The sequence below is a fragment of the Ovis aries genome, chromosome 3 (genome assembly GCF_016772045.2).
Source record: "Ovis aries strain OAR_USU_Benz2616 breed Rambouillet chromosome 3, ARS-UI_Ramb_v3.0, whole genome shotgun sequence".
Lineage (NCBI taxonomy): Eukaryota > Metazoa > Chordata > Mammalia > Artiodactyla > Bovidae > Ovis > Ovis aries.
The window spans coordinates 31,629,618-31,653,941 of NC_056056.1; the positions used below are offsets into that span (position 1 = coordinate 31,629,618).

Genomic DNA, 24,324 nt, shown 5'->3' on the forward strand with positions numbered 1-24,324 from the left:
CACCATCAAAGCATAATTAAGCCATCTAATTTCTAACTGTACCTAATATCCCAATTAATATCTTCTTCTGAACTAGCATCCATTAGAAGATAATGCCTCAAAACAGATGGAAACAGGGAATGCCCTGGCAGTCCAGTGGTTAGGACTCAGTGATTTCACTGCTAGGGCCTGGGTTCTATCCCTGGTCCAGGGAACTAAGATCCCACAAGCCATGCAGCATGGCCAAAAAAGAAAAGACAGACAGAAACAGAACATCTTCTGTCATGATATATTAAAATAAAACTTACAAATAGAAGACCTTTGTTTACACAGCTTCAAATATTTAAATTCATAATACTACTACAAATAACTATCAGATCCACGGTACCAAAAAAAAAAAAACCAACTAATTCAAATCTTTTTAGTTGAAAATGGTATTAAAAATTGTATAGAATAAAGAATTTGTAAAAATTTTAAAGCCAGCATAAGGTTAACTGAACTGATACATTTTTTCTTTTTCAAAAATTTTACTTATTTTTAATTGAAGGATAATTGCTTTACAATATTGTGCTGGTTTCTGCCATACATCAACATAAATCAGCATAAATACATATGTCCCCTTCCTCTTAAACCTCTCTCCCACCTCCCACTCCAAGGGCAGATTATTTAGAAATTAGAGGAAACAGACATCCACAAAATATATACTGACATTGACTTTTTTTTTTTTGACATTGACATTTTAAACACACACAGCACTTACTATGTGTTCAGATACTGATCTAGGTACTTAACAAATAATAACTAATACTCAAATCTGACACTACCACAATAAAATATAATTTCCTCCCCTTTCAAATAGGAATTACACTCATCTCCCTTCTCCAGGCTATTGCAAGGATTAAGTAGGAATGATTTATTATTTGAGAAGAATACACTTTCATTGCACATAGATGCTGAGGAGTCAGCTAGGCTATATCCAACATGTGCAGTCTCCAAAGACTTTCAATTCAGAATCTTGACTAAGTAAAATTATACCTATTATATATCAGTAATGGAACTTAATGTTTCTTGAAAACTGTCAAAACATCAATGTTAAATGAGCAAATATTAAAGGACTATAGTAGTGAAGTTAAAATTACTTTTTCTATTATCTAACTATGCACAAGAGCTTAAAAACTATGAGAAAAAAAGATGCTATCACATAAATTGCATTAAATCTAGTAAAGTGACTAAAGCTAACCAAGGTTAATTCAAATTAAGTTTTTAAATACTGATTGCTAAGTCAGTGCCTAAGTTATTTTTTAAAACATAACTGGCTTGAAAAAAAAAAAACAATTACATGAAACTGCTTACTGCAAAAACATTCATACCTATTTACCAGTTGATCAAATAACAAACTCTGGTTCACACTTTCAAATCTGTTTTTCCTGGAACGACAGCTTTTTCTGACTTCCATGTCACCATTTATACAAGAAAGTTCCCCATCTCCTTTCTTTTCCCCTCGATGGGGATGGCTTCGAAGGGCTACAAGGAGAGAGAAATTTCCATTTCAAAGTACAGAGTATACAAAGAAAGAAAAAAATCAAAAATTACTTTAAAAAGACTATAAGGAGCTTACTATAACCTCTTAAACGGCTCTAATATCCAATAATGTAAAATTTCTAAAACTGTTTATAATCTGCCATGTTAACTTAAATTATTTCAATTGTACTAATTTCTCAATGTTTAACAATTATATACATATTTACCATGACTGTAATCCAGTCACTTCCAACAGTATGCTGAGCATACTAGTAAATTATGCTATTTTACCCCACTTTAGAACTCTAACAACATTATAAGTATTTCAATACTAACCAGTTTCATAACAGAATACTCACATAAGCTACTATGTCCGTTTGGTAATGTAGCACCAGGCTGAGAAGTTAACCTAGAACACAATTATATTTAATATGCAAACACATCAACATTCATTTAAAGAAACAAAAATGCAATGCTGGTGGAATCACTTTAATCTTTAAAATGTCACTAATGCAATATTACTTTTTTAAAAGGAAAGAAAACATTTTTTTACCTTAAGATTGATAATATACAAATTAATAAAATACATTAGTGAAAAGTCATTTCATTACTTCAAGAAAAGCTTTAATAACAAGTTATAAACTGAACTCACTCTGTCTTCAACTCTATAAATTAAAATCCAATGGAAAGGCTTAAGCTTTGTATGTATCATAAAGTTAACTAATGCCATAAATAGCAATGGTCACAGACCTTTACTACTTGTTTCCATTGACAACCTAAGATTCAAACAAAGTTATTCAAGCAATAAATTGTAAGAAGAAAAAAGTACTTGAATACCAACAAAGTTTAATAATTTCTTCAAAGTATTATATTACACATTCTAAACTAATACATGAAAACTCAGTTAATCTCTCAAAAGTCACTGTACCACTCTCCCTTTTGGTGGAGGGACAGAAATGTTCAGTCACTAGAAAGCTACTTAAAGTGTCATCAAAATATGAAAACTTATGGAAGAAAGTTGCAGTATACCTTACTATAATTAAAATTCAAAAACTAAAAATTGTTACATAATAAAAGAGCTGTCAACATAAACTTATTTTTTGAAACACCCAACAATTATTATTTCCAAATATTAAAAAAGGGAGAGAAGACATTCAAAAAACAGTATATATGACTTTCTTCTGCTTATCTATGTGGTTTGCACAACATTTTTTAAGTAAAATATTCTAACATTTTTGGTTACTCTAGCATGCTTTATGTAAATTATAGATATTAAATGTTATAAATATTAATTATAAATGTCCCTGTCTAGTAAAAGTCACAAACGGAATGACTACATGATATAAACAAAAAACTCCATCCCCCCTTTCCCCAGGTAAACAACACAACCATCTTGTTCTAAAATACTACTTCTTGGAAAGTATTTCATCTTTAGAATCTTTATTACACAATTCTCCTGGTATATGAGCTTGACTATAAAGCAATAAAATTGATGTTATTAGGTTATTCCTTAAAACATTATACATGCGGAATTTCCTAGAATCACTCTTAAAATCCACTTAAAACCACATAGAAAAAGCATAAATACACTTTGGCTTTGGATCCAACATAACATTAACTCAGTTTAATCAGTTAATTCACAACTCTTGGCTTCAAATGAATTTTAGCTGTATGTAAGACCAAATGGCTGGAATTTCACATATATTATTCAAAAGAAGAGATGCTAACCCTAAAATCATTCTACATAAGAAATCTAAAACTCTGTTGAAAAAATAACATCACTAGGATGAAAGCACAGTAACAATTTTTGTTCCTCTAAAGAAGACAGTGCTTACTTGCCTTTATTTCATTGCTAATGAAAGATCTGATTTAAGGTGGGAGAAAAAAGAAAACTTCTTCAGTCAATCCCATTATCTTACAATCATAGCTTATTGTCATCATTGTACCATTATCATTTCTCTTTATAAAAAGGAGAAAGAAAAAAAAAGGAGATAGAACATGAATACTCGGGTATAAAAAGATAATATTGGTATTTCAAGAGTTGGTCTGCCTATACAATTATATAAGTGCTTAGAAAGTCTTTTGAATCAATGTTCCCAAAAATTAATCACTTAAAATGTAACCATGCAGGTTCACTGATTAAATGAATCCTCTAATAAATCCTTTATGATTATGAAGTCCCCTTTGTTTATTTTTAAAATGGGGAGTGAGGGATATTTACCTTTATCTCTTTACCCTAAATTTTTTAAATGGAGACACTATCACTGCCTTCAGTAATTATTACATTAAAAGTTTCTACATCTTTAATTATGTGGAACATTCTACCAGTTCAATACCAGACTCAAAAATCATTATTTATTCACCCACATAAACCCAAGGTATTCAATGATTTATGAGAATTTTAAACCTCAATTCAGCAAAAGCATTCATTTGGAAAAACTTTAACCACTACCAGCCTTCAATTCTAATGAGCCTCAGCAGTGGTGATTATACTTCTGCCTAACCTCACTGCTCCTTAATCATCTGACCACAAAACAAAATTTTCACACATATTACACTTTAGTGCAGTTAGGCTTATCAAAGATTTAATTTCATGTGTTCCTCAGAGTATGTCTCTCTATTATTCTACAGATTTATCAAATGCATGCCATGTTCTCCATATTGACTCTCCCAACTACCTACTCCCCAACACACAGCCTCCAAATTAGATAAATATCTAGTGGCTAAATAAATGTCAAGTGACAAAAGTCAATGAAATGGGATTCTGAACTCAAAATATTTGTAAGCTGCAACAGCTATCTAGGTTAGCAAGTATAATTATGAATTTCTACATATAAGCTAAAGAAGAAAAGATGTAATACAGTAAAAGATTTTTACCAAGAAAATCTTCATTTTACAAAAATATTATCAATCACTGTAACTATACTGATACACTTGGGACTTTAAATATATAAACCCAGATTCTTCCCCCAAAGAAAACTTATACTCTATCTCAAATCATTTATGAAGATGACAAAGTTCTAGTTCCATTTTAATCTCTATCTTCATCCAATCTCTAAAAGTTATTCCTAAATGTTATTTTACCAATCAACAGTAGTTTCTTTACAGAATTTAATGGTTGTTAAAGTCCTTTAAGATTCATCATTTTTCATAGCTAATACTAATTTTTATCTTTATTCAATTTTCCTCCAAATGAACTGTATTTTAAAAAATCATTTTCCTGAAAGGACTTCAGTCATTTTACCTTAGATGCTCTTAGGACTTTAGATTACCAAAATAAAGGAATTAGGATTCTCAGGTTCATGACATAAAAACTAATAAAAGCACTCATATAAATCTTGATTTTTGTATTAATATTATCTCAAAATCTACAATATTTTTAACTACAAGTTTCCCCAAAATTCAATTCTGTTGAATCTGACAGACCAAATGGCATTTTCTTTTCAGGTCATCTGAAATACTAAAAGACTGTAGCAGTGTAGCACTTAATCACATTCCTCGATGAAAGTTTAACCCAAAAACCTTTAAAATTGTGTGAACTGCTAAACATTATTCTCCTGCCAAAACAGAAGCAGTAAATTCTATTAGTATTCATTATTTCTTAAGTTTCTTATTCAAAATGTACTTAAAGTTTTTTGAAAGGAATATCAAACTCTTCAGGTATCTAAATGGAAGCAAAACTCCTTCTTTTTACATGAAAGACATGATTAAGATTAATTTATACAGATCTATGAGTGGATAAGGTGTGGGAAATCTACTGTACTAGAGAGGCTCATACATGAGTTATACTGTTAAAATTATCTCACAATTAAAGGCAAAACTTTTAACAGTAAAAGAATACTTTTTAGAAACATTTGTTAGAAAAAGAAGCCTGATTCACTCATCTAATAAACACAGGATACAGATTACAACCCATAAATCAGGTGTAGAAGTATAATTAGAGGGAAGTACTTATTTTAAGTGACATCATTATAGTGATCTGGATCTGTTTCATCTCAGATGAATGAGTATGGGAAAGTTGGGAAAGTTAAAAAAAAATCAATAGACTGATTCACATAATTTTCAACTTAGCTCTCAGACAATGCAAAATTAAAAAATTTTAAATAAAGTGGTACATATTAAATTAGGCACAGACTTTAGAGACTAGTAAATGTATGCTGCTGCTACTGCTACGTGTTCGACTCTGCAACCCCATAATGGCAGCCCACCAGGTTCCCCCGTCCCTGGGATTCTCCAGGCAAGAACACTGGAGTGGATTGCCATTTCCTTCTCCAGTGCATGAAAGTGAAAAGCCAAAGTGAAGCTGCTCAGTCATGTCCAACTCTTAGCGACCCCATGGACTGCAGCCTACCAGGCTCCTCCGTCCATGGGATTTTCCAGGCAAGAGTACTGGAGTGGGGTGCCATTGCCTTCTCCAAGTAAATGTATAATGCCTATCAAAATCTATATAACTCCAAAGATTATTTTCATTAAAGACTAATAACAGTGTTCAAAATTTACCTACAGACATAAAATAAAAATACTGTCAAAAAGGAATTCCCTTTTACTTTTGTTCACATTTGGCACATCATCAGCACTTTTACATCAAAGACTTTGGAAAAAAGAGAAGCTAAGGATTCTAAGCTGAAAATTTAAATCTCTTCTGAGTGTGTGTACAGCTATCCTATCTACATTACATTACCACTTACTTTGGTGAGTAAAATTATGTTTATAATACATATCAAAACAGACACAGAGAAAATTTAAGTTGAAAACAATCAGATACATGAAAAGATTTATTAGAAATTAATTTAGATTTTATTACATTTTAGCATACCAATTCAAGTGGAATATTTAATAATTTTAGGAAGAAGAGGTTGTATTTTCAAATAAAAAATATACTTCTAACCACTGTTAAATTTTCAGGAGTATAAACATGTATGCACATTCAAGACCTATCAAAATTCTTAATGTTTTAAGTAATAATAGTTTCTATTACATACTAAATGTATTTTTGGTATATTTAGAGAAAATAAAATTACATACAAAAATTATAAAATAAGCTTAATACAATTTATAAGTATTCCTAGACAGGTGGTTTTATAATTTAAGAAAATTAGCATTAATATCAGCCCTGAATCCCATTAAAAAAATTATGAAAGAACAATGGGTGAGTTCTCCCTTCTCACCTGGCCTGTCCACTTGATATATTCCATTCTTCTCGCTGACCAGTAGTTCGTGATTTTGATTTGTCTTTGCAAACAGAGTCAGGTTGTTTCAAAGTGCGTTTGGCTGGAGGAGACACATGGCTATCACTTAAACTACCATCAGCTTCAGCTTTCTGAAAGAAAATGTTTAAAATGCACTTTTTATTAAAATTCATAGAATTCTTAAATTCCTGGATAGTGGTTATTCAACCAAAAACTATCTACAGAAGGAACCCTTCTACAAGTGTAGCAAAATGTAATCATCTGCAAATACAAAAACAAAAAAGTTAGAAAGATAAATTTATGCTCAAAAAAGTATGTATGGTTTTTATTTTAAAATAATTTCAGGCCTACAGAAAAGATGTGTAGATATATCTTTTTATGACATGATTCATCATTCCTCTCTGAAATACTCCAGTGTGTAACTTACAAAGTAAGAAAATTCTGCTACATTAATATCATTCAATCCTCCCAATTTGGAAATCATCATTGATATAACACAGAGCTAATTTGCAGATACATTCAAATGTTATCATATGTCCCAACATGATCTCTCTTTCCTTTCTGATTCAGAATTATATCCAGGAACATATACTGTATGTAGTTATCAGACCTCCTCTGTCTCCTATCTGGAACAGTCCCCTCAGTTCCTCGTTTTCATGCCCTTGACTGTAAAGAATATAAGCTTTTTAATTCTCTGGAATGATCATCAGTCTGGGTCTACCTGATGTTCCCCGTAACCCAATTCAGGCCATAACATTCACGGAAGAATATACAGACAGGATACTATGCATGTTGTACCTACCCATCACTAAGAATAACCTTGATCACCTAATCAAGTTGGTGTCTGCCAGGTTTTCCCACTATAAAGTCACTATTTTTCCCTTTGTATTTGATTAGTTTATGTGAAATCATTCTTAAAATTAACCAATACTCTGTTCTTCATCAAACTCACTAGCCACAGCATTCACTGACTGCTACTTGCCTTTATCCAATACTATCATGGTGGTAATTATCTAATCCAATCACTCCTATATAGTTTAGTTGGCATCCTACTAAGAATTTTCCCTCCCCAACCCTCCTTACTCAATTCATTCACTCATTTCCTAACTGGGAGGAAAGAAAAAGCAAAATTTCCTCAAGTTTGTTCAGTAAATTAATAGAAATTGCTAGGAGAAAGAAAGGAAAGGTCACAGTCAAATAAATTTCAGAAAACAATGAGGTCCAAGGTTTTTTGCTTCAGGACTTGTAAGAGTCTTTAGTATATTAACACGCAGTGACTTTCCTGGCAGTCCAATGGTTAAGACTCTCTACTTTCAGTGCAAGGGGCACAAGTTCCATCACTGGTAGAGGAACTAAGATCCCACAGGCCACACAGTGATACAGAAAAAAAAGTTAATATGCAATATAAATCTCCAAGTAGGGATGACAGTATATAACAATTCCCAAACTTATTTAATCAAGCTCTTTTTTCATGGGGCATCTGTCAGTTCAGTTGCTCAGTCACGTCCGACTCTGTGGGACCCCATGGACTGCAGCACAACAGGCTTCCTTGTCCATCACCAACTGGAGTCATCTGTAGGTACTAAAGTTTCACAAATACACTCTAGGAATAAGTACTATGTACTTATTGAATTAAAGGAAAAATAGTAAAAGTATTTGAAGTTAAGCCATTTTTTAAATATATGAGTTATTATATAACTCTGTGAATATTATATAACTAATGACTTTGAATATCATAAGTGATATGAGTTTATATGTTTATTTACTAGTCATTCTCTCATATTCTATAGGCTTTTTACAGCTTCATTCAGGAGTATCTCTCAAAGTGTTGTTCACATACTGACTGAATCAGAAAGCACCTGATTTGTCATTAAGAAATATAACCTGCTAAACTAGAACCTTGGGTGGAGGTGGGGTATTTTCAATGAGGGCCTCCAAAGGATTCTTAGCACACACAAGTCTAAGGATCTCTGGCATATAAAAGATTTAAGTATAGCATGATACACATCATCTTAAATGCTTCACTATACTACTCCTACAGTGAAAAGACTTCAATCATGACTCGGCTTATAAACAGCATTACAAAGGCTTCCTTCCCTCCAAAGAACTCTAGGGATTTAAGTAAAGCAAAAAAACCAAGATGCAAATACTACAAAATAATTATTTCAACACCATCTAATTAAACTTCAAGCTTTGGGAAAGCTTTACCTACAAACCTGATACCAACAGTTCATCTTTAATAGGATGATCATAATGCTCAACTTTAACTTCTTCAAAGCATTTTACTAGTTAATTATAACCTAACCCTTTGAGGGAAGGCGTTGCTAGTTTCAGGATAAAAATATTTAGGAGAGATTATGCAATCTACCCACAGTCATTTAGCAATATGTCAGAGTGATTACAATCCATGAGCAGGAAAGGCATTTCAAACAAAGGGAATAATTTCATTTAACAAACATTTGTTGAGGACCTACTGTGCACATAAGACATGGCGGGGAGGACTAGATAATAGTTTTAAAAAAAGACTAAAATCTTCTTAAACCTTATACACAATCTATTAAATTGACAACTACAGTAATAATATATAGCAAATTATAGTAAGTACTATAATAGGAATAGGATTCCCTGGTGGCTCAGATGGTAAAGAATCTAGAAATACACAATTCTCTGAAAGCAAAAAATGGTAACTGCAGGCTGAGATGAAGGAAGACATCATAAATCATGTGGACTTTATTTTATAACAATAATGAAACACCTAGAATTGTCAGAGGAACATGATTCAATGATGTGATACATTCCAAGAGAGGAATAATAGTAATAATGTCAAGTCATACAAAAAGTACAATAAGAAGTTGTCCTTCCCACCTAAGTGACTTTTTTTGCTAAACTCTAACCTTCTAAAATAGGTAGAAAAGCTTTCTAGTTTGTAAAAGTGAATTCCCTGAGTTCCTTAAACCATACTCATCAGGTACGACAAATATTAAATACTATTCTACCATAAATCTCCTAAAACTAGGTAAAAGAACTTGAGAATAATGAAACAGAGAAGAATTGTATGCTGCCCTGGTTTTCAGGGAAGGCTTCTTGTCCAGATTAGAATTTGTTCAGAAATCTAGAACCTGGACTTAAAAAACAAAAAGAATGTACCCAAGCACAGCATTAAAAAAGGAAAAACTCGAGGCAGTAAGTGAATTAGTAAACCAAGAGATTGATTCAAGTCCTGATGATGGATTCATACAGCATTATAAATGTAGAAAATAAGAAATTGATTCCAGAAAGTGGAATAACTAAGAGATTAGTAACACCAATATTAAATGTAAAGACAGGGCTGTGGGGGGGGGGGGGGGACAGGTAGTGTGCAGATGTTGATGGGAGAAATGTAACAGTGAGTTATGACTTTGAAAGTCAGGTTTAGAATTCTAGCCAGAAATCTAGGGAGATGTCTATCAGATTGTCTCACAATTCTGAGACAGAGTGATGTGAGGACTATAGATAGATATGAAATTGTACTAAAAGGGTCATAGGTAACATACAGAGTGAAAAAACAAGAGAATTAAAGTAAAAAACCTTTTAAAAATGCCTACAGTACAGAGATGAGCAGAGGATCTCACATAAACTAGTGAAAAACGTAGTGTCTCACTCAAAACAAGGGGAGTAGAGGTTGGTTATAAAAGATCAGATGGTATAAAAGCTGGTAAATGTGTGGACTGTTAATTAGGAGGTCACTGTAACTTTTTTTTTCCACTGTAACTTCTGATAGGGCAATTTCTGCAAAATGCTGAGGTGGAAATCACTAAGTGAAGAATTGAGTGAGTGGTGAGAATGTACAGGTGATAAACCACAAAGCTACTCTTGAAAGTGTCAGAATTAAGAAAAATAAGACAATAGTCTTAAAGAGGTTACAAAGTCAAAGAAGTCAGTGAAGAAACTTTTTTTTTAAAGAGACCTGGATTCTTGTAAATAGCAGAAAAGGGACCACAGAAGAGAATAAGCTATAATAAAAATTTAAAGAGGGGAATTCCCTGGTAGTCCAGTGGTTAAGACTTGGTGCTTTCACTGTTGGGGTCCATCCCTGGTTGGAGAACTCAGTTCGGTTCAGTCGCTCAGCTGTGTCTTTTGAACTGTGGTGTTGGAGAAGACTCTTTGCGACCCCATGGACTGCAGCACACCAGGCCTCTCTGTCCCTCGCCAACTCCCAGAGTTTATTCAAACTCGTGTCCATTGAGTTGGTGATGCCATCCAACCATCTCATCCTCTGTTGTCCCCTTCTCCTGTCTTCAATCTTTCCCAGCATCAGGGTCTTTTCAACTAAGTCAGTTCTTTGCATCAGATGGCCGAAGTATTGGAGTTTCAGCTTCAGCATCAGTCCTTCCAATGAATATTCAAGACTGATTTCCTTTAGGGATGGACTGGTTGGATCTCCTTGCAGTCCAAGGGACTCTCAAGAGTCTTCTCCAACACCACAGTTCAAAAGAAAAAACTAAGATCCCACAAACCATGCAGCAAGCCCTTTCCCCCCTAAAAAGAGCACAATAACTGATGAGGAAAAGATCCTCAAACAGAAAAGAAAAAACAGAACAGGAACAGCCCCTGTTAGAAAGTATATTGGTGCCATCAATCTGTTCCAGTTTCCTTTATAAGACAGCTTTTTCTTTCACCTTTTGAAAAAATGGGTACTCCTGTTTTCATGAGAAAGCTTAAAAGTGCAATTTCTTTTTCTTTCATTTGTAAAAAGAATTCACAGAGGCAGCAGTTACCATGACTTCAGAAAACCAAACTCACACTATTTATTTTCTTAGAGCCAATACTATTCTACTATTCTACAAAGTCCTAAAACTTCAGGCACACAAAATATCCTAAAATTTCCTCAAATATCCCAAGAGCAACAGCTTACTAGTTTAATATTTCTAAACAATCGTCATGAAAGACTATAGAAAGGGGGGGAAAATATGAGTGAGCTGAGGAGTTATAAAAAGACAAAAATAGTTTATATCTCTTACAGTTTAAACTGAAATTTTCTTCCTAGAAGATAATATCTTTTTATCTGAAAATATTACATGATTTAAAATGACAAAGAGACAACGGGCAGGCTAAAACATGCCAGACTTAAAAGAGAGAGCAGTCTCCTGTTGTAGCACGGCCACCGTAACTCAAAAACCACTGCTTACTTCACGTGCTGTGCTTAGCCACTCAGTCTGACTCTCTGCGGCCCCATGGACTGGAGCCCACCAGGCTCCTCTGTCCATGGGATTCTCCAGGCAAGAATACTGGAATGGGTTGCCATTCCCTTCTCCAGGGGATCTTCCCAACCCAAGGAATGATCCCAGGTCTCCCACAGTGCAGATGGATTCTTTACCATCTGAGACACCAGGGCATATGATTGTTAAAACCAGATTGAGGAAGTATTCGGCTGGCCAAAAACTTTCTTCGGTCTTTAAGTGAAAGACACATTTTTCACTTTCACCAAGAACTTTATTGAACAATGTATTCACCATTTTGTTCCATTACCTTCTATTACTTTTCAGGCAATTTCATAATTCCACCTTCCCAAAACTTTTTATCTTACTGAGCAAAGAACTGTTCTAGGTACCTTTTATAGTCTTTTGAAATTTTTCCATTAAGAGAATTTTTGTAAAGACTGAAATAAATGAAAACCTGAAGGTGCAATGTCTGGTAAATACGGTGGATGAGCCAGAACTTCCCAAGCAAGCTCTAACAGTTTTTGCCCGGTCATCAGAGAAATGTGCAGTCTCACTAAAGGCCTTCATGATAAAAGAATATGCATTTTCTGTTGACTAATTCCAGACAATTTTCATCGAGCACTGCTTTTAGTTGCTCTAACTAGGAGCAGTACTTGTTGGAATTAATTGTTTGGAATCTGCTCCTGCTCATAGTAGAGGACTCCCTTCCAATCCTACCATATACACAACATCACCTTCTTGGGATGAAGATCGGCCTTTGCTGTGGTAGGTGGTGGTTCATTTCACTTGCCCTACAATCTCTTCCATTCCACATTATTGTATGGTATCCACTTTTCATCACCCATCACATTGTTAAAATGGAACATTTTCATTACATTTAAGTAAAGAATTACATGCAGAAATGCAGTCAAGGTTTTTCCTAACTAACTTATGTGGAACCCGATCACCACAGCAATGAACATAACCGAGCTGGTGAAAATGATTTTCAGCACTTGATTTGGATGTTTTGAGTATGTAGGCTCTCTTCCACATAGCATAACATAAATTGTTCTCAATTACTATTTCACTTTGATTGGCGTCAACTTCAACTGGTCTACTCCACCATGAAGCATCGTCCAGTGATAAACTCTAGCATGCAAACTTCCCAAACCACTTCTGACATGTTCCATCAGTCAAAGCACTGACTCTACATGTTATACAAATGTTTCTGTGCATTTCAGTTGCATTTTTACCTTTCTTGAAACAATAAAGCATAATTTGCTGAAAATATTGCTTCTTTCTTCCATCTTCAATATTATAATGGCTACACAAAGATTCAACAATGTTGTAAGTTTGTTTAATGAATGCTGATGTGACAGCTGTCACCATACAGTCTAACAGAATTGTTTCAAATGGAGTTAAAGACAACTAAGTGCTACTAGGAAAAAACCAAACCATTTGCCCAAGCACTAAAAGTAACAAGTGCCTACAACTGCAGCCTGACGGTAGATAGTGTCAAGGACGGATACTTGCTTGACTCTGTAGTAGTAAGATAACTTCATAAGCTTATTATCTTCAGTGATCCATTCCTTCCACAAACAAAATTTACTAACACCTATTACTGTGTTACCTTGTTCCCAGGTGGCACAAGTGGTAAAGAATGCACCTATCAATGCACGAGATGCAAGAGACACGGGTTTGATCCCTGGGTCAGGAAGATCCCCTGGAGGAGGAAATGGCAACCTACTCCAGTATTTCTTTGCTAGAAAATTCCACAAACAGAAGAGCCTTGCGGGTACAGTTCATGGGGTCGGAAAGAGTTGGGTGTGACTGAGCACACAAGTACATACATATTACTTTGCTAGATACTAAATATACTTGATGATTAAACAGTCTGTCCCTAAAGAAACTTAATTCCTAACTCCTTAAATTAGCCAGTAAAAAGTATATACGATGCTTGCTCCTTAGAAGAAAAGCTATGACAAACCTAGACAGTGTATTAAAAAGCAGAAACATCACTTTGCTGACAAAGGTCCATACAGTCAAAGCTATGGTTTTTCCAGTAGTCATGTACAGATGCAAGAGTTAGACCATCAAGAAGGCTGAGCATGGAAGAACTGATGCTCTCAAACTGTGGTGCCAGAGAACACTCTTGAGAGTCCCTTGGACTGCAAGGAGATCAAACCAGTCAATCCTAAAGGAAATCAACCCTGAATATATTCATTGAAAGGACTGACGCTGAAGCTGAAGCTCCAATACTTTAGCCACCTGATGCGAAGAGCCAACTCACTGGAAAAGACCCTGATGCTGGAAAAGACTGAGGGCAAGAACAGAAGAGGGCGACAGAGGGATGAGATGGTTAGATGGCATCACTGACTCAGAGGACATGAGTCTGAGCAAACTCCAGGAGACAGTGAAGGGGACAGGGAAGCCTGGTGTGCTGCAGTCCATGGGGTTGCAAAGAGTCAGACTTGACCTAGCAACTGAACAGCAACAACTGCCAAAAATGTTGCTTTTTCCCTTCCATCTTCAATATTAAAATAGCTACACAAAAGTTCACCAATTTAGTAAGCTTTTTCTTTAAAGCACAGCTGATGTGACACTTGTCACACTATAATCTAACAAAATTGTTTCAAATGGAGTTAAAGATAACTAAGTGCTGCTGCTGCTGCTGCTGCTGCTAAATTGCTTCAGTCATGTCCGACTCTGTGCGACCCCATAGACGGCAGCCCACCAGGCTCCTCCATCCCTGGGATTCTCCAGGCAAGAACACTGGAGTGGGTTGCCACGTCCTTCTCCAATGCATGAAAGTGAAAAGTGAAAGTGAAGTCCCTCAGTCGTGTCCGACTCTTAGCAACCCCACGGACTGCAGCCCACCAGGCTCCTCCGTCCATGGGATTTTCCAGGCCAGAGTACTGGAGTGGGGTGCCATTGCCTTCTCCAACTAAATGCTACTAAGAAAAAAAAAACAAACAATTTGGCCAACCACTAAAAGTAACAAATGTGTACAGTTAGTTTCAGCCTAACAGTGGATACAGTCTCAAGTAAGGATACTTGCTTGGCTTTGTAGTATTAAAGTAACTTCATAAGTTTATTATCTTCAGTGATCCATTCCTTCCACAAACAAAATTTATTAACATCTATTACTGTGTGTTAGGAGAAGGCAATGGCACCCCACTCCAGTCCTCTTGCCTGGAAAACCCCATGGATGGAGGAGGCTGGTGGGCTGCAGTCCATGGGGTCGCTAAGAGTCGGACACAACTGAGGGACTTCACTTTCACTTTTCACTTTCATGGATTGGAGAAGGACATGGCAACCCACTCAAGTGTTCTTGCCTGGAGAATCCCAGGGACGGGGAAGCCTGATGGGCTACCGTCTATGGGGTCGCACAGACTCAGACACGACAGAAGTGACTTAGCAGCAGCATTACTGTGTTAGATACTAAACATACTTGATGATTAAACAGTCTCCCCTTCAAGAAACTTAACTCCTAACTCCTTTCATCAGCCAGTAAAAGATACAAAAACGTAAGTGCAGAGAGTTTTGGGGAGTGGGGTGTATATTGCTTTAGCCTATTTATAGAACAATTTGGAAAAAACTATAAAAATTTAAAGTATAATATACCTCTGACTCAATATTTCCACTTTGCCTAAAAGGAAAAGGTCATTTTATGTGACATTATTTATAATATTAAAAACATGGAGAAAACTAACTGTGTATCAACAGGGAAAAGTTAAAGAAGTGAGGTGTAAAGACACAACAAAATGTTAAAAAGCTAGCAAGAAGGACAAATATGAAAGAATGCATATGATACATAGTTAAAGAGAACAAATAATTATCGTAAGGAGTATAAATAACCCATACTTACATGTGCAATGGTCTGCAAAGATATACACCAGCTTTAACAGTGGTTATCCCTGGGAAGAGCGAACTAAAGGAATCATGGGAGTGGGGAAAGTCCTTTAACTTTTTTCTGCGCATTTCCATATTATTTGAAATACTGATTTCATGACTTTAAATAAATATTTTGTCTAAGAGCTGAGGTAAAGAGTCTTGTGCGCTTCTTTCCCTTCAGTGTCTGACACATCAAGTCACTCAATAGATACTGAAAATTAAAGAAAGAAACTTCCATTTCCTGTTGAACTATTGCTTTTAAAATCATATGGCCTTAGGCAACTATCACTTCTCAATTCTCCCATCTAATAAACTTGGAGACTTAATTAGAAGAGTAAAAACTAAAACATGAAAATTAAGTTACATTTTTTAATTCATTTAAAATACTTCCAAAATTTTCATACAGAAACTACCCCAGTTTCTCTCATGTTTGTACACATCTCTCAAAGACATTTCCCCTGTTTCTGTATACATATTTAAAATTATTACAATGTGACACTGATTAAGAAGGTACAGTGTGCTGGGGCTTGATTTTGTTTTTTAAAATTGGATTCCCTTAACTTGCACAATCAAGAATACAACTGCAACACCCACCCTAAGTGTGAGCACTGAAGTATACTTTAGATAAAGGATGTTAGTAAGCTATAAGGGAAATGAACTTTCATCAAGCAACTTCAAGGTCCCTAACAAGTAAGCCACTTAACAGAGGTACCAAAATGCTCAACAGAGGTCTGCAACAAGAAGCATTGAGTCTTATTTACTCAAATTGTTGTTCAGTTGCCAAGCTGTGTCTGACTCTTTGCGACGCCATGGATTGTGGCATGCCAGGCTTCCCTGTCCTTCACTATTTCCCAGACAGTGAACTCATGTCCATTGAGTCAGAGATACCATCTAACCATCTCGTCTTCTGTCACCTCCTTTTCCTCCTGCCTTCAATCTTTCCCAGCATCGTGGTCTTTTCCAGTGAGTCAACTCTTCACATTAGGTGCCCAAAGTATTGGAGCTTCAGCATCAGACTTTCCAATGAATATTCAGGGTTGATTTCCTTTAGGATTAATTGGTTTGATCGCCTTGCAGTCCTAGGGACTCTCAAGAGTCTTCTCCAGCACTACATTTCAGTTGGACTTCCCTGGTAGCTCAGATGGTAAAGTGTCTGCCTACAATGCGGGAGCCCCAGGTTCAATCCCTGGGTTGGGAAGATCTCCTGGAGAAGGAAATGGCAAACCACTCCAGTATTCTTGCCTGGGAAATCCCCTGGACGGAGGAACCTGGTGGGCTACAGTCCATGGGGTCACAAAGAGACGGACATAACTGATCAAATTCATTTTCACTTTCACAATTCAAAAGCATCAATTCTTTGGCACTCAGCCTTCTTTATGGTCCAACTTTCACATATCACAAGTCCCCAGACTTAGTCTTTTTATAGGGATTTCTTTTCCCAAACCAGCTTTAAAATAGTAGGAAACAAAAATATTGCCAAAATATTATCTTCACATTATATGCCTGCTCCTCTCCCTACATCCACCCCCTGAAAATCAGGCAGCAAGCAATTACTGAAAAAAATCACTGTCTTGCATTTCATATCCCCACAGGCTACTGTTCATTCTTCTAATCTCAACACTAAACACTACAACTCCAGATAGCCTAGTAAAAATCTGCCTACATACAGTTATTTTCTGACTGTACAATGGCAGCCTTCTTCACTTTTTCAGATATTTGTGAAAACTGAATGAACAGCATCAAACAGTAGTGATAAATACAGATGAGACAGTAAGAAACAGATGTGTAAAAGATGACTAGACTTAAATATCACCCTATTACTAATGCCTATTAGGCCTTCTACAGGCCACTTAACCTCTTCAGCAATTCAATTTCCTCAGCTGTAAAATAAGGATACCATCACCTGCCTCATGGGGTCATTGCAGGGGTTGAATAAGACAGCATTCAACACCTGGTATGAGATGCTAAGTAAACCTTAGTTTACCCCTCTCCTTCTTATTAGAATACCACCAAATGGGCCAAATTGTTGGGCAAATTGCAACATGTAAATACAGCAAAACTGAAGACCACTAATATGAAAATAATTTCAAATGAAGCTACTTTCCATTCATTCATTCAAAAACTCTTTACTGGCAGTCCAGGGGTTAGGACTTGGTGCTTTCATTGCAGTGACCCAGGTTCAATCCCTGGTCAGGGAACTGAGATCCTGCAATCTGAGTGGTGGAGAGGGGAGAAGAGGAGACTGTTTATTGAGCACTACATCTGGAAGGCACTGTTGCAGGCACTCAGGCACTCAGGATATAGGTATGAACACGACAGTCTCTATCCTTAAAGAACATCAAAGAGTTCCACTCAAAACACGCAGTGAGTAAAGGATCAGAACTCTTATCACACTGAGAATCCATGTCATCTGGCCTCTACCTTGAATTGATTTTTTCTGTTAACAATTTCTCAGGTATATTCCACATGCATACTTAGAGCCATGAAGGTGGGGACTGTGTTTTATTTACCCTCTATTCTGAGAGTTCAATCCTCACAATTTTTACCCACTAGATTGGTTACTTATTATGCTATCCATTCACTCACTTAACAAGTATTTATTAAGCATCTTCTATATGTCAGATGATGTACTAGGCCCTGGGAATACAGCAGTTGTGGGGAAAATGAAATATAGTGCCTGGTCCCAGGGAGCTTATAGACTACTCTAATAGAAGAGTCTAGGAAAGAAAGACTTTAACCAAAGGTATATATTCTACCTACAGATTAAACACTCTAAAAATGAAAATTTAAAAAATCTTATGCCAAAATACAGCTCAAAAGCATCTGAAGTTTAGAATCTTACAGCATATACTCAAAATATCTAAAAGCTAAAACAAATCACGACCTATTAATTTTAACATCGCTTTTCTACTGTTTGATATAAGCAACAAACAACACTTGTCTCTCTAAAAATTGTCTAATGCATATTTAAATAAAGTTAGCACATTTTACATATGGTTTTCCCCCTACTTTTGTACTTCCATAGAACTTTTTACCCAAAATTCTATATGTTTTCTACTCAATGACTCATTTTTCACAAAATTCTCCCCCAGAGCAGACACATAACAGAAACATAAAACATTCCTAGTACAAGATCAAAAACCCAAATATCAAGAAACCACTCAGGAACGTACACAAATGAAACCTCATTATGTGTGTCCAAAAGGAAATGCCAAACACATAACTCAAAATAATGCGGCACTCTCCTAACGTGGAACCTTAAAGAGACAGGATCACTCTCCACTCAGGTGCAGATGCTGGCTGGGCTCCTTACTTCTCATAACACATGTTAATCCTATCACCTGTCCACTGAGCTTTCAGAGGTTACAGGTTTACCTATAATCAGTATTTAGAAGACATGTAATCAAGGATGTATCCAAGGATGGTTAAAAAGATTATCCACCAAGGAAAATGACTTGACGAACTAGTATGCATTCACTTCTACAAGTGTAAATTTCATCCGTGACCTAAAAAACTGCAAGTCTATATATCTGGACTACCAGAAATGGCCAACAAATGAATTTTTTTTAAGTTTCATTTTTAGTTCAATCCTGGAGATAAGCCTATGAACTTTATAGCTGCTTTCAGTTCAAAACTGTGACAGGAGAAATCGTTTTACAACATTACACAATACCACCTATATGGTGCTCCATATGAATTTGACATAAGGAAAAATTTGCTCTACTCTGAGGAACTTGTATTTTTCTCTACTTATCTGAGAGTTATATATATTGTTATATTTCCCTCTCAGGCTTCTTTTCCACGTTTAACCCTCAACTTCCACCATGCAGCTTCTATTACACTGGCAAATGAATGAATGTTGGAAAAGAAAAAGTACAGAATGATAAAAGAGCCTATTAAAGAAGGCCTGAGAGATTTTTTCCTAAAAAATAAAAATCAAGCAGATTTACCTATAAAGTTACTCAAGATATGTATTTCGATTCTCTCAACTAAGATTCAAAAAGCACAAAAAGCTAGTGACAAGCCAAAAGTACCAACAAATAGGCCTAAAAGAGACTAAAAAAAGGGGGGAGGGGAGTTGAAATATTTTTTAAAAACTGCTTTCCGTTTCTGACTGCAGCATGAGTTTGCTGCAAGTGACTCTTAGCAAATAAATGCTAATTAACTGACCTAAAAGAGGTCAAGTTTTATACATGTTAAACAAGCAAACAAAGCCAAGTATATAGGAGAAATTATTACATAAGAAACTGCAGAGCACAAGTCAATTTGACATTAAAATAGTGTAGGCACAAAAAAATCATTCGAATAACCTACAATATGTATCATGTTTATTTCACCATCTTACATACACTGGGGAAAAGGCAAAGCTATGACAGCTCTCTGGAAAGAGCTCTAACATCTTTCATTCTTCTAGCAATTTAAAAGCTACCACATGTTCATTTCCACCTTAGATTATTGATTCCTTGCCTTTTAACATCTCCATAACAGCTGCCTGACAAATTACCTCACCTCATTCCTCAGGGGGTAAGGACAGCATAATATCCATGAATTCAAAAATGGGACCACAAAATGATCAGTGACAGATGAGCTAATTACTTCAGATTGAGACACTGCTCTAGAATAGACGAGGCATTCATAGCATGATACAATTAAATGCTTACACTCTAAATATTTTATTTGTACTTAAGGGTACAGGGAAAACCTATCTTGCTTTTATTTTAAAATAGATGTTAGCATCAGAAAGTCAGTAAACTTGTACGTGTTTGGAATAATTTCAACAGAAAGTCGAGAATAATTATTCTGAATAGTATGCACAACTTTCAGACTCAGCTTTCTTATTTCCACCTAAGAGAGCTATAAGACCCAAAACAGTCTACTCATAGGGCAATTTAAAAAATATTTCCAGATTTTACCAAAGTAAAGGCCAAACATATTTTCAAAGATACAACATATTTCAGAAAAGTAAAATAAAATATGTCTGTTGTATTTGCCTTAGTTCATTCTGATTAGTGTCAGAACAGTATGAGATACAGAGAAAAAGCATACACAAACATAATCTTGTAAACACTTATATAAAATATTGCTTTTCTCCCCTAAGAATAATAAAACGGTGTGGATTTAAAGGAGTTATTTTAAATGAACAATGTCCAGTCAAACTACTCTTAGAAAATTAGTCTCTCTCTAGACAGAAGCAACACTTTCTTTCCTAAATTCATAACCAATCTCATAACACAACCTTATCGAGTCCTTTAAAGTGATAAAACATACGTACTAACTTCGAGCTTTACCTTGTAATAAATTTCGGTATCTACCACTTTAAAAAAAAAATACTAAATCATCACCGGTATTCTTCAAATGTCACTTTCGCAGTAATGGGACAACGGTGGTGTTAACTCATCTTTTATAAACTATTCGTATTACCCAGACGAAGACATCCAAGAAACCAAACAATCTGGAGATGATAGTGCCTACTACCAATAATATTCGACACGTTTCTTTCGACGTGCCCCTTTTGCGACCTGAAGGCTCTACTAGAAAACTCTACCGAGTCCCTTCTAGAACCCCGGTTAGCGGGCTGGCTGATTCTAAACGTCACGTTTGATCGCTCCTGCCTGGAGAGGCGATAGTGTTGATTTTGTTTTTAAAGTTGCTGTCAGAGCAGCTACAAACTTTTTTCAGCATCCCTGCCTGGCTGCCAACTGGAGCTCTCCGCTCACTTCCTCACCAACTTGAACCACCCCCAAACAGTTTGAGAGTAAACGGGAGTTAGACACCGGCAAGAGCTGACACACTTCACAAGAAGGGTTTGACACCGCAGAAAACTTTCACTTCTCCTCTCCAGCCCTTCCAAACGGGGACTCTGGCCCCTCGCTCATGCTCCCCTAGAATTCCTCTCTCAGGCCGGACAAGGACACAGAAAGGAGGCTGTTCTGATGTCCCCGAAAAGACAAACACCCCACCGCCCCCCCGCAATAACCCTCACCCCTGGACTCAAGTCCCGTTCTTCACACAAAAGAGCGCGGCCAGCAGAGCTGTCGCGGCCCTACCTAGCCGGCTGCCACCCTCCACCGCACCCGCAGACCGGGTCTCAGCCGCCCGATCGGTCCCCACCGGAGGCTTCCTGCTCCGACCCGGCCAGACAAAGCCCGGGCGGCCGGGCGGACCTGCCAGCCTCCGGACTCGGGCCGCCGCGCTCTTACCCGGGCCTCATCCAGAGCGACGCCGGCGCCGCCGCTTCCCCCGGCCTTGGCGGCGGGGCAGCTGGCAGCACGGGTCTTGGAGGAGCGGGTCCGAGAGGAGATGAAATGGCTGCTGCCTCCGGTCGCCCCGGGCTCTACTCCGGCCCCAGGCCCAGGCCCAGGCCCGGGCGACTTAGATCCGAGAAGGCGCAGAGAGCTCTTCCGGGTGTTCACCATGGTCCAGCCAGGAGGACGGGGTCCACGCCGCGCTAGCGGCGCCGGCCGCGCCGGGGAGACCCAAGGAAGGCCGGCCCGCTGGCCGGGCAGTCAGGGCCAGTGGAGCCGGGCCGGGAAAGACAAGCCGAACCAGACTCCGCGGAGCGCAGACGAAGACAGGCGAGAGCAGGGCAGAAGAAGGGAAGTCGGCGTGCGAAGACAGGTAGCGGGAGACGGGAGCGATGCTCCGGGCCGACGGCTCAGACTCTGCCGGCTTCGCCCTCCTCAGCGGGAGCCGAGCGGAGCCGCCATTTCTGCCCCTTTCTCTCCCGTTCTCGCTCTCGAGCTCCGTGCGTCAGGGCTCCAGCGCCGCAGGGCCGACGAGACCGCTTCCGGCCTGGCCGCTGCGGGGCGCTGCAAGGCCGGCCAGCCCTTCTCTTGCCGGCTTTTCCCTCTTCTTCCCCCGCCCCTCCAGTAGGCCCCTCCCAGCGGCGCGCTGTCAGCGCTTGCCGGCCACGGAAGGGACGCTCTGGGCTGTTAGCTCTATGGTTTCCAGGTCTGGCCAGCGGCCGAGGAAGTGAGGATGAGAAAAACCAGAATGTGCTCGGGATGAGCTAGCGCGCTGGAGTCGGTCGTGGAACCTTCATACCCGGCCAGGCCTGGCTACACCAGCATCCCCACCATCACCCCCAGGTGCCCTGGATGGAGCCAGAAAGGACTGGCAAAGGCCGAGGATAGAGGGGGACCGGTGCAGAAGAGGGCGTGGTGACCTGAGTGGGAATCCCAGGGATACCCAGGGACCCCAAGCCAAGACACTGAACTTGAGTCGTACTTTTCAGGGCTAGAAAAATCTGAATGATAATTGTGATAAAAAGAGATCTGTGCCGTATCTGGCACATGGTTAAGCTTAAGAAATAACTAACACTAGAACCCTGCGTCTTTAAACAAAGCAAGGCACTGTCGTTTTCTGTAACCTTAGCCAGACCTAAGGCGGAGTCCACGAAGAATGAATTCTTCTAAGAGCTTTCACTGCTTTCTGCCCGGGCAACAATTAAAAATACAAAAAGCTGAACACAAAGATACAAAATGTGCCATTTAACTTTCATAGAAAAAGATTAAGGGACACAATATGAAAAGCTATTCTGTAAATAAGAATTATGTTCAATTCCAAAAATTATGTTCATTACCTAGAAAAATTGAAGACTCAGGAAAAGTCTTGTAAAAATCAACAAGCTGCAACAAAATTAGAGAATTCCAGCCATCCAAGCTACTAATTGATCAACAAAACTGTATAATGCACTGGGAATGGAAGTGGTTTTTCTGTTGGAGAAGCAGTACAGATTCCAGGAAAGCAGACAAGTCCCTCTTACACTAATTTGCATACCACACCCTCCCCAGAACACTTCACCCACTATTTAAAGCCAGCCTCTTGGGTATGGAGACCTCACAATACAAGACTTCAGTTTTCCTGTGTCAATTAGCTATGAGATCATTGAACAAAAGAAACAGATTCATTTCCTGCAGAAAGAAGCTGGCTTTATTATTCAAAGCACCCTGAAAAGGTGTATGGTATGCAAATTAGCAGGCAAAGGACTTGCTTCTGTATTTGTTTTTGTAGACCTAAACTGAGAAAGCCAGATTGTTATTTGAGTTACCACAACCTAGATCAAGCCAATCAATCCTAAAGGAAATCAACCCTGAATATTCATTGGAAAGACCGGTGCTGAAGCTGAAGCTCCAACGATCTGTCCACCTGATTCGAAGAGTTGAATCATTGAAAAACACCCAGACGCTGGGAAAGACTGAGGGCAGAAGGAAAGGGAGCAAGAGAGGATGAGATGGTTGGATGGGATAACTAATCCAATGGACATGAATTAGAACAAATGCTGGAAGTTAGTGAAGGATAGGGAAGACTGGCCAGCTGCAGTCCATGGGGTCACAGAGTCAGACATAGCTTAGCTAGAGAACATCTGAAAATGCCAACAATGTTGGCTTTTTCCTTCCATCTTCAATATTGGCTACACAAATATTATCAACTTTGTAAGTTTGTTTTTTTAATGCATGCTATTGTGACAGCTGTCATGATACAATCTAACAAAATTGTTTCAAATGAAGTTAAAGGCAACTAAGTGCTACTAGGAAAAAAAAAACTATTTGGCCAACTGC

General features: G+C 37.7%; 1 protein-coding gene across 6 annotated transcripts in view; it reads right to left on the reverse strand.

Moving 5' to 3' along the window:
* Positions 1-22,582, reverse strand: part of ATAD2B (ATPase family AAA domain containing 2B) — a 153,558-nt gene extending 130,976 nt beyond the window's left edge. For all 6 annotated transcript variants that reach the window (XR_009599768.1, XR_009599767.1, XM_042245844.2 and 3 more), the window contains exons 1-4: positions 21,964-22,582; positions 6,669-6,820; positions 1,860-1,909; positions 1,350-1,503 (exon numbers count right to left, since the gene is read on the reverse strand). Coding sequence is in view for 4 of the 6 variants with exons in the window: in XM_042245844.2 (XP_042101778.1) it covers positions 1,350-1,503; positions 1,860-1,909; positions 6,669-6,820; positions 21,964-22,179 (572 nt within the window). In the remaining 2 variants the exon portion in view is untranslated. The remainder of the gene's footprint in view (positions 1-1,349; positions 1,504-1,859; positions 1,910-6,668; positions 6,821-21,963) is intronic.
* Positions 22,583-24,324: the final 1,742 nt, after the last annotated feature.